This window comes from Nematolebias whitei, chromosome 14 (genome assembly GCF_014905685.2).
Source record: "Nematolebias whitei isolate Nwh7 chromosome 14, NemWhi1, whole genome shotgun sequence".
In the NCBI taxonomy this organism is placed as follows: Eukaryota; Metazoa; Chordata; class Actinopteri; order Cyprinodontiformes; family Rivulidae; genus Nematolebias; species Nematolebias whitei.
Window position 1 is genome coordinate 16,237,278 of NC_056511.1, and position 11,842 is coordinate 16,249,119.

Genomic DNA, 11,842 nt, shown 5'->3' on the forward strand with positions numbered 1-11,842 from the left:
GTGTGTGTGTGTGTGTGTGTGTGTCAGAGAGATGTTAGTTTTTTCTCTGCCCAGGCACCATTGTTATTCTTGGCTGAGTATAGTAGCAAGTCTTCGGGGAATAAAACGGACACAAACCTTCAGTCTTCGACGCTCACACTGTTTTTTTTAACAAACACACACAGTCAACTGGAGTTCCCCTGGATGTCACGCCGCTGCCCTGTTGGCGCTGTAACAGTTTAAATGACAGGAGAGTGGTCAAAACAAACTCCTGCCGTCCTCTGTCCTGGTTTCTCCTTCCTCCTCTTCCTCACCGTGTTTCCCTCCCTCTACATCCCAGCGTCCTCGCCAGGCCTTCTCTCTGTCACTTCCTGTCTCTCTCTCAGGTCTGTGTTAGCCCTGTATATTAAATATTAATGTCAGTTGTGCTCTGAGCCATAATTGCCATCTCAGCCTCTGAATAATGGATGTAACTGTGCTGTTCACCAATGCACCAAGAAAAAAAACAGCATCCAACTGTTGTTTGCTACATTTCTCTGGCTAACAGACTTTATAAGAGGAAAACAGGTGATTATATTATCATAGCTAACTGGTTGCTGTCAATACCACAGATGTTTCCAGAACTATAAATTTAAGCTTTATTTGCTACAATATCTTTGTTTTAGCCAAACAATAGCTAACAGGCAACCAAAATGCTAAAATTACTTTTTTTTAATCTATAGCAGCTTTGCTTTGGCTCAAAAACAATAAACATAATGATATAAAATTGTTTTATTCCATTCATAGCATGCAAATTTATTAAAATTTATTTTTTATGTTGTAAACAAGCTTTTTTAAATTTTGTTTCTGTATGCAGTGCAGAAATTTAAAGTCTAGAATTTTTTTTATTAAATGTGAGTGCCTCTGCAAATCTTTATTTTCAGCAATGATAGAAATAAACTCTTACAAATCAACTTATTACACAGATCTTGTTTATTATTGCTGAAAATGATAATAATAATGTGTATGTATTGTCGTCATTATATGTTTCCATACGATGGCAAAATTGGCTCTCTTCATTTAACCCATCCACCACGAGGTGGAGCAGTGGGCGACCTTTGGAGGCGCCCAGGGAGCAACTGGGGATGGGGTGTCCTGCTCAGAGACACCACGAGACGTGCAATGACCGGGGATCTAACCCAGGACCTTCGGGTCCCGAGTCAGGTGCCCTGCTGCTAGACTACTGAAGCAGTTTGTTTTATAATCTCTTTTATATGCTGTTGTACCAGAACTAATTGTCCAAATTGGTTCTATTATTTATTATGATAGAAAACGTCAAACAACATGCTGAATACCGTACTTGCTGCCATACGTGTCACACCGCCATATAAGTCGCATCAGTCCAAATATGTCTAATAAAGTGGGAAAAAAAAACATAAATAAGCCACTTCGCTGTATAAGTCGCGCTTATTATGCGTCACCGCTAACCACCCGGAAACGTGGGCTGGTGTTGTGCCAAAAATCGATTGGCTGCCAAATGGCGGCCTCAGGAGCGTGCACGTGAGGACTTTAACAAGAATTTAACAAGATTAACTCAAAAACAATTATTTGTTTGCTCCAAATTATAGTAAAGGTGTATCTCAGTTAAACTTTTCCTTAATAAATGCACTTCAATGGTCAAATCAGCTGCATTTCACCTGGGCGGCGGGGTGAAATGCAGCTGATTTGACGTTTGCTCCAGGAGATCCGGAGCGAGATGAAGGTGGACCATATGGCAAGCCAAGTGTCTCATTAATAGTCACTTTTACCTATTAATGATACACTTGGCTTGCCATATTACTCGAGTGCCCTCTAGCAGCTGAAAATTGTAGTGTTCAATATTTTCAATGTCAGAATGAATGACATTGTCAGATCTCAGCCAAAAATTGGTTTATAAATATGAGGGGGAAAAATCATAAGTCACTTCGCTGTATAAGTAGCAGGGCATGCTAATTTCTGCAAAAAGCTGTGACTTATACAGTGAAAAAAATGGTAATTCTTTAGATCCTTAAAAAGTTGCAAGTCTTTTGGGCAGCTTTTTGTCCTAGCAGTTGTTCCTGATGATTGAACTTGTTCCAGATACTGTATGTTTTTGTTAGTCAAAGCAGACTGGATCTCTAAAACAGCAACTTTTTTTCTATAACCCCAGGATTTTTCCGCTTTAAGCAATGAGAAGTTACCGTATGCATTTAGCTAAATGAACGCATTGCCAACTGAATCGAGTTTGTCTTTTACAGCAGGAGGCTCTAACCTTTTTGCCTTGTTGAATCTGTGTTGGAGTGAGTTCACACTTTCTGACACTTTCATGTCAGAGGAAAGTATTATTTTTTTTTCTTTCTTAGGAGTACTGTCATCATCCAAAGCAACACTCACAAAATATATTGGGAAAAAAATGTTAAAATAACCATGATAATTTTCCATTCAACTGTTGTTCTTCCTCGTAGTCCTAATGTCTGCTCAACAAACTTGTTTTTGCGCTGATAGAGTGTGTGTGTATCGAGCTGGACTGGTCTTGGGTCAGCTCTCTCAGTGTGGTACCCTCAATATAGCAAAGGTCAACAGTGCTGTTATCACTTGAACATGATCGAGCCTCGAGGTGGAGGAGTGCGACAGAATATAAACGGGGACACAGCTCCCCTCCCCCTCCATCAGTCTGACTCAAATAATTGCCTCTTTTAATTGGGAGCCTCTTAACGACCAGTGACTGGACCAGCTAATCAATTTACACAAGGTGTCTGCGTGTGCGTGTTGCTGCAGGGCCTTTTTGTATCACAGTTGATTAGGCCATATGGGGTCAACAGGAATGTTCTTACGCTGCATTAAAATGTAGAAGATGTACCACAATATCAATGAGTGAAAGCACTCACAGGAAAAAGACAAGTGAAGTCAAGTGGTAGAGGGCAATACAAAGCCTAATGAGGAAACCAGTGATAGACGGACGATATTTACTGCACTTCATTTTGATTAAGCTGATTATTTTTCTCGCTGTTGAGCTGAGATTTTGTTACATTCTTGTTTCTTTTCAATTCCTTGTTCACCACGCAACAGTTAGAAAAGCAAGTGGTAAAATATAATGAAACCAAGTACCCATTAGGTATTTTTGTGCTGAAATGATGGCTTCATGGCATGTTTGTAAATGTCTAAACTAAAATTGGGGAAAATGTGGACCAAATTTCCAAGTTTATTACCATATTTTTGGATTATAAGGTGCATTAAGCAAAACAAAACAGTCTGATAAGTTAAACTTTATTCAACTCCTTCACAATAACTGTCAACATTGTTCAGTTATAACATAAAATCAGTTCGAGGTCAGTAAGCACAACCAAAATTAATACATAAGGTGCACTGGATTATAAGGCTCAATGTCAATTTTTGACCAAATTAAAGGATTTTAAGTGCGTCTTATAATCTGAAAAATATGGTATGTCTAAAACGCAATTTAGACATCTATCAGATGTTTTCATTTAGTGGGATTAAACAAAATCTGCTTTTCAGGCACTTTTACCATCCTACTGAGCCATTCAGAACCATAGACTCTAAAATCTATTATAAGACCTTTCAAAATCGTACATGGTGTGTATAAATTGTAACGTGTCATTTTAAGTTAAAGATGTGTTTTTGTCTCTATTACCTAAATTCAGCTTTGTGTTTTATAATTTTATTGTAACATAGTGAAGTGCAACATTTCACTGTAAATATTTTGTTGTTGTCGGATTAACAGTTTTATGTCAGTCTGTCAGACTGCAAGAGGTTTGTAGTGGTATTATGGGCAGAGATATTGTTTATTCAAAGCACTCCCGTTTTTATAATACAACAGAAAGTAACAATGGATTAAAATAAAATGTGTTTTTAAAATGTAAACCTCATGCTTTATATTAATTTTAACTCCAAACTTTAAAAAGAGTTAAAGCACTGCTAAAAAAATGACAAAAGACTGAAAGTTGTTGATTGTTTTGGAAAATATATGTCCGATTGGTTTAGATTGTGTAGTTTCACACTTAAGAATCAAAGAAAAGTACAACTTACTTTCAATGTCAATGTCAAGTTTCTTTATTGTTATTCACATCGCAGGTGGTACATGTGGTGGAATGAAATTGTGTACACAGGGTCCCAGTTACATCCAACAAAAGTATAAATTGTAAAAGAAAAACAGTAATAAGATCTACGATATGAACTAAGAATACACTAAACACTTAATAGTGCAATAACAATACGCTGAACAACAACAGCATTCCTGTGCATAAGAAAGAAAATCAACATTGTTAACGTGTTATCTATTGTTAATTATTATTAAGTTATCTTAGTTTATCATCATCAAGACAGCCATTGCTACATGTTGAGAACAGGGTAAGATAACTGAATGTACATGTCATCAAATAAGATGCATACTGGACACCATTGTTACATTACCTTTTCTAACTTGTCCCTTTGGGTGGCTGTGGCTGAGTGGTTAGAGCAGTCGTCCTCCAGTGCAAGAGTTGGGGGTTTGAATCCACCAGTAGTCATATGATGAAGTGTTCCTGAGCAAGACACTGAACCCCTCGTTGGCTCTGATGTGTGTCCCATCAGTGTATGAATGTGATAAAGCACTAATTAGTCTCTTTAGAATGATTTGTTCAATTAGCGTTGTATAGATCTAGTAGAGTGCTGTATGAATGGGTAAATGAGGACACAGATTGTTGTGTAAAGAGCTTTGAGTATCTTGATAAGATAGAAAGGAGCTATATAAATACAGTCCATTTACCATTTTCTTCTTGTTCTCTGTGAAATTGTTCTTGTCACAAAGTTTTTTCAGGTACTCCGGTTTCCTCCCACAGACCGAAAACATACATTTTAGGTAATTGATAACTCGTTTGATTGATAACTTGTCCCCAGGTGTGAGTGAGAGTGTGAATGGTTGTCTCATTCGTCTCTTTGCGGCCCCCTGACAGACTTACAGCCTGTCAAAGTACCATGCCTCTCACACTGTGACCACTGGAAACAGGCGCCAGCCTCCCCGTGACCCACATAGAAAAGAGCAAGTAAAAAGAAAGTGGACTGATTGATAGATGGCCTTAGCAAATAGCTAAAGTACATTTTAGTAGCATATAACATTTTAAATACATGTTCATATAAAATACACATACCTGGAACCTAATAAATCATTTGAACTACAAATTACTTTAAAGCAAACCAAAAATATATTTTTACTACTTTATCCACATGTTCTGTTTGAGTCCATTATTACTGTAACTTCTTCAAGTGCAGGACTTTCATTTAAATAAGAAAACTGCTAACAAATCACCCCCACCCACCACCACCACCTTCTGCTGTAGTCCTGCTTTAGATCAGACTCATAAATTGGGGAGTGTGCACATCCCAGTCGCCTCTTTTTACGCACAGATCTCCAAAGGGAAGGTCAGCTGAGGTGATTGTGTTAACGCTATGCTAGTGTTGTGAGGAGGGCTGGACAGTGAGAGGTCAGCTGGGGTCACCGTGGCTGTCCTCCGCTCTGATAGGCTGTCACCCGGGGGTCAGGGGTCAAGATAATTAGGCATGCAGAATCCCTGCGCCGCTGTTCTAATGAAGCCTGAGCTCGTTAATGCAGAGTTTTACACTCAGACCTGCCACTGAGTTTTGCTGCACCATCACACCCTCACATGCGCAGCGTATATTTGCGCCCCCCCCCCCCCCCCCCCACACACACACACACACACACATTGAGGTACAGGCCTCTGCTTTATTCTGCTGGTTCAGTACAGAGGCTGCCATTTTTAGTGCAGTAGATGACCAGATAAGAGAATAAATATGTTATAGAGTTAAAGACAATTGTGTAATCTGTTTTAAAATAACATCTAAAGTATTTATTTAATGTTCCAGCAGAAACATGTTGTTCACATCCTTTTTTGTTTATTTTATCCATTCATGGTTTCGAGGTGGGGGTCATTCCCAATATATACAATCATGTTTGGTTAACTTAAATAAAAAATATGTTTGCATAACATCAACATGATCCATTCAGATTTGTTAAATAGTTTGTTCTTCTGCATTGATGGGTTGTGCCATCATAATGTTCTAGGACTGACTTAATAATTTTCCTACTTTCCTGAATCTGGTTTATACAAACTCAACAGTTTTGACAAAAGTTTCACAAAGCACTTGTTCATGCAAAACAATTTTTACAGTGTAAAATGAAACAAATCTTGCAATATCTTGTAAACAATGATTTGCAAAATAAATAAATAAACAAATAAATAAATAAATCAGGTCCAGTCCTATAGCAAAAATGTTGGAATTTGACATAAAATGTGATTTTGACTAAATCTAAATATATTTATTTGCAATTCAACAAGCAGGTTTTTTTTTTTAGTATTGTTTAATAAAAACACAAAATAATGATATATAATGTTTAGCAGGGTTATTAATTAGCTGTGGTATTTTATGATATTATGCTTTGTATTTGCAGGCATTTTTCGGTTATGTTAAAAATATGCAGGAAACACACAAAAAGTAGTTAATCTTTGTTTAAACTATATTGTTTAATTGAAATGAGGTGCAGACAAAAGCAGTTTTGACATAATTTGGTGTAAATCTTTCTTTGTTGTTCTTGTTGTGCTGAAGGTTATTGCTATTTTTTAGCTCTAACACACAAACAACACTGGTGCGTGTGTGTTTTCTCAGTGTGTTGCTTCAGCCTGGCTGGCCACCACAACACAATGTGGATGCATTAGTTTGATGACCATCTGCCAGTTTGACTTATTTGATTTAAAAAGTTTCATTACATATTTCTACATTCTGTTTTAAAGTTACAAAGTCAACAGAGTTTGCAGTGTTTTTTTTTTTTTTTTTTCACCAAAGGGAGTAAGAAATCAGCTGCACAACAAAGGCTTCAAATTTGACAGCTTCATCCATGTGGAAAGTTTTTATTAATCTTAATATACACTTCCGTCTGTAACCCACACTGCCAAAGCTGCTACATGTTGAACTCCTAGGTTTTAACTAACTGAGAAGTTCGTTTTAAAGAAAAGTAGGAAGAAAAGAAAGATTTTCTTAGTTGAATGAAGCATACATTTTACTGTGGAGGCGAGTTTAAGTTTGCATTTGCAAAAGTTTCAAAATTGAAGACTTTTTCAAACAAACTTTCTTAGAGTCACTTATTGTTATAAGGTTAGTCAAGGTGTATTGTATTACTTTTTCTTTTTGCACGATCCTTCAGTGTTTATACACATTTCAAAGCAGCTGCTATGGATTCAAGAACAAAACAAGTTCTTCCTTATGACTGCAACTAAATTCCACATGGAAATTCAACATGACCTTCGGTACCAGAAACACTCTGAACTATTAATTTCTTTATCTGTGTTTGGGGATCTGTGCACTCTCAGACTGTCTTGAGCTCATAATCTCGACATAAATGGTTCTTGTTTCTGTTGTTCAACTGTTAACGGCAAACATGTTCTTTAACTTTTTGTCTCAACAGATTTTTCCTCAAGTTTTTCCTTAAGTGCAACCAGAACTGTCTAAAGAACGCAGGAAACCCACGAGACATGAGACGGTTCCAGGTAGAAGCATCACATTTATTTCTTCAGTAGCACTTTATAATAAGGCTCCCCTTATGGATGGCTAATAAATAGTTTATATATTCATTATAATTCATCTATAAGCATTTTATAAATCATTAATGATTGTTTATTATGCATTAATTAAGGGTGAGAGAGACAAAACTGACCAGTTTCTTGCCAAATAGTACTCCCTTGCAATTACATAAGCATTTGTAAACCTATTTATTTAAGGATATAATATTAGTTGTAGATAGTGCATGCAGTGATAAAGTACAATATTATATCCTAAAAAAATAGATTTACAATTGTTTATTGTGCTTAGAAGGTAGTAATTTAGTCTAAAATGTTTAATATAGATGAACAGATTTGGCTCACTTTTTGGCAAGAAACTGGTCAGTTTTTTTTATCTGTCACCTTTAATTAATGCATAATAAGCAGTTATTAATGATTTATAAAGTGTTTATAGAGGAATTAATAACATATCTATGTACTATTTATTAGCCATCTATAAGGGGAGCCTTATTGCAAAGTGGTACCCATTTTTCCTCTTGTGAATTCACTCTACATTTGTGTGTTCATCTTCTTCACAGCCTTAATTTTACAACTGACATAAGACCAAAGACATAATACCTAATTGTAACACTGAATTATGTGTTTTCTGTATAAGTAAATAAGCAATTACTGTCTTTACAGAAAGTGAACATGAAAAGAAAGAAAGAAAAAGAAAGAAAGAAAAAAGATTTAAGGCAGCTCAGTTATTATTTCCTTATCTACGCGCCTGCAACACAATCAGGAAGACACCACTCGAGGCTGAGTGGATATACTGGACGCCCTGGAGATACTGATAGATTTATTACCATGATGCGTGTGAGTGTGTGTGTGTGTGGCTAGGTTTATAAATGTGAGAGAGTGTGTGTGTGTAAGGGCTGGGGGGGACAGGACAGGCAAAGTCACACTGTAGCAAGTGTGTGACCAAATCTGAGCCTCTAATTGCGCAGCTCTATTGTAGTGGAACCAGAAGAAGACAGCTCTGTTTCCCTGGGAGATAATTAAGGGCTGGACCTATCAGAAACACACACACAGGGGCTTAGTGTGTGTTAAGAATGATGGTAATAGCAGTGATAACTGGTTACATTTAAAAAGCTTTTCACAGCTTAATGCTTTAAAGTCCTCTTTTGCATGATCTTTTCACCCCTGGTGCTTTTAGTTCACTTTTCTTTGTCCTCTTCCGCTGCTTTTTGTGCACACACCTCGTCCTTTTTCTACTCCTGTCTATTTCTTTTTCCATATTCCTCTAATTCTCCTCTCTTTCTTCTCATCATATTACCCACCTGTCCTCCCACTCTCGTTTCCTGTTCCTCATCTCGTCCCCCTTTTCTGTCCAGGTGGTTGTGTCAACTACGGTGAGCGTGGAGGGACATGTCCTGGCCGTGTCTGACAACATGTTCGTCCACAACAACTCCAAACATGGCCGACGGGCCCGCAGGCTTGACCCTGTGGAGGGAACGCCGTCTTACCTCGAACATGGTAACACCACTGTGCGTGTGCGTGCATGCGCGTGCGTATGTGTGTGTGTGAGAGAGAAAGAGAAAGCAGCAGGGCCACCAGATGGTTGATAGTTTAATCCTATCAGGTGATTCCTGCCCCTCCATCTGGCTAATCCAACTTACTACACACACAGATCATGGTGTGCATGTGTGTGTGTGCGTGTGTGTGTGTGTGCGGTGGGTCTAATATCATTGTACTTTTTCTCGTAAACAAACCCAGACTGAGGGGTGGTGTTGTAATTCAGCTGAATGTTGATAATCCCACACTTGCATTACATCGAGTGCTGCTTTGTGACGGACAGGCAGACGTTTGTGGTTATCCTGTGGGATTAAACTCAACTGCCTGTATGGAAGTGACATAAGCTGACTGTATCTGTTTTATTTAAAGTAATGTGATGCATATTGAACCATCTGGGTGTGTTTTTTTGTGGCGTTATATCACATCTGATCTTGTATCAGTCAAACTTTAGGGTAAAGAAACTTAAAATAAAACATTTAAAGACAATAAAACAATTAAAAGGTTTTATTATATGATGTAAATCCTGAATGTTGTCATTCAGATTATCAGTTTTTTTGTGTTTTAACGGTATATGTCATTAATTTATGTTTACACATTAAAACTCTTGTATGTTTAGAGAAAAATCATATTTTTATTCATTTTTTGCGTTGTTTGTTTTCACTTTTTACAGATGATGATTTTATTATGGTGCATTTTTATATTTTAGTAAAGGCTATTTTGACTTTTTGACTCTTAATCTTTGTCATGTCTTATTTTTTACAGCTACAACAATGCACTATGTTTCTAGTCAATGTATAATTATATTCTAAAATACATTTTTTTCTCACAGCAGTTTTGTTCATAATATGATTTTGCAGAAACAAATAAAAAAAAACATATGTAGGCTCTTAGATGTTGAACTACGAGTATAATTTAATTATGAAATAGTTCTGATTCTTCTCTCCTCCGCCCAGAGATTAATTCTTTAAATAAAACAAATCTTGTTATGCAACACGTATTGAATTAAATTTCACTTGTTAAAGGTAGAGTTATGTATTATTTTTTCTACAGCTGATTATTTAAAAAATCTTTTTTTAATTCCAAGTAGGCCTGTCACGATAACAAATTTTGCTGGGCAATTAATTGTCTCAGAAATTATTGCGATAAACGATAATCCATCCATCCATCCATTTTCTTTACCCGCTTATTCCATTTTTGGGTCACGGGGGTCGCTGGTGCCCATGTCCAGCAATCACTGTGCGAGGGGCGGGGTACACCCTGGACGGGTCGCAAGTCCATCACAGGGCCACATAGAGACAAACGAGACAAACAAACATTCACTCTCTCAGTCACACCTAGGGACAATTTAGAGTTACCAATCAGCCTAACATGCATGTTTTTGGACTGTGGGAGGAAACCGGAGTACCCGGAGAAAACCCACGCATGCACGGAGAGAACATGCAAACTCCACCCAGAAAGGCCCCTGGACCGGGGTTTGAACCAAGGACCTGCTCGCTGAGAGGCAGCAGCTCTACCAGTTGCGCCACCGTGCTGCCATAAACGATAATATTGTTTGAAATTTATAATTATTGTGAAATTTAAGATGAATTGTTTGTTAATTTGTTTCGAGTCTAGTACTTTTTTTGACCACCAAATGACAGTATAAGACTATTTGAACCGAAGGATGGATAGTGAGGGAGCGAACAGCGTGTCTCTTTAAGGAAAATGGGAAGGAGACCCCTTGACGTGACATGGGCTTTCTGTCTTACCTTTTCTTCGGTTCTCAAAATGTCGGATGCTCTGTGTGGTTTGAGCTCTTTGGCATAGCATTTGTCACACAAAACTTTTAATAAAAATAAAAAAAATCATTAAACAAGTTCTCAGCTTCTTTTTGCAGAGAAAAACTACATTTTACACGAAGGCACGGGTTTCAACCGTGAATTTCGGAGCTTTGACAAGACAAAGGTTTTTTTCTCCGAGTTCGGCCTGTTAGCTTAGCTTCTCAACTTAGCTGATTTTAACAATCCAGAAATGTGATTTTTGAATGGTTAAAACAGATTTTAAAGAAAAGAGGAAAAAAAAAAGAAAAGGAGGGGTCAGTGAAGAACATCAAAGTTGAGCTTTTTATCATCCAGTGTCTTCAGTAGAAAGAGAGAGACACGAAGAAACGATAAAGCCGATAAATGAAAATGAGGTTGATAATTTTCATTTATCATGTGATTAATTGATTTATTGTGTATTGCGACAGGCCTAATGCCAAGAATAATTTTTGCATGTTTCCTTTCGTTTTTTTCTCTGTAGGAGCAGCTCCCTGCATTAAAGCAATCAGTCCCAGTGAGGGGTGGACTACAGGGGGCGCTACAGTCATCATCATCGGAGACAACTTCTTTGACGGCCTTCAGGTTATCTTCGGGACCATGCTGGTTTGGAGCGAGGTCAGTCACCGTTCTGTCTCAGTGTTGTTTCAACCCCACGACTGTGCGCCTCGGCCCTCGAACCGTTGGAAGTAATTCAATACGAAAACATACTTTTCTTCATGGTCTGGCTCTTAACTGTGTGTGTGATCGAGTGTGTATTTGAGTGTGCGCGTGTGTGTTAATGTTTGTCTAAATGATGTTTACCTCCCTAATGAGTCCCCACCAACTGGCGACCACCTCCCCTCTCTACCTTCCTCACCCACACTCCCTCTGTCTTCTCTCCGAATACTGATCAGATCAGCACATTTTGATAGCCGTCGGCTAAACGCGCACACACACACACAC

The 11,842-nt window shown here is 37.9% G+C and overlaps 1 protein-coding gene across 1 annotated transcript in view; it reads left to right on the plus strand.

Annotated features, from left to right (window-relative positions):
* Nucleotides 1-11,842, plus strand: part of LOC119420854 (transcription factor COE1-A) — a 121,639-nt gene that overhangs the window by 75,630 nt on the left and 34,167 nt on the right. Inside the window, exons 4-6 of the mRNA XM_037688278.1 lie at nt 7,454-7,535; nt 8,921-9,062; nt 11,382-11,515. Of these exons, the coding sequence (XP_037544206.1) occupies nt 7,454-7,535; nt 8,921-9,062; nt 11,382-11,515 (358 nt within the window). The remainder of the gene's footprint in view (nt 1-7,453; nt 7,536-8,920; nt 9,063-11,381; nt 11,516-11,842) is intronic.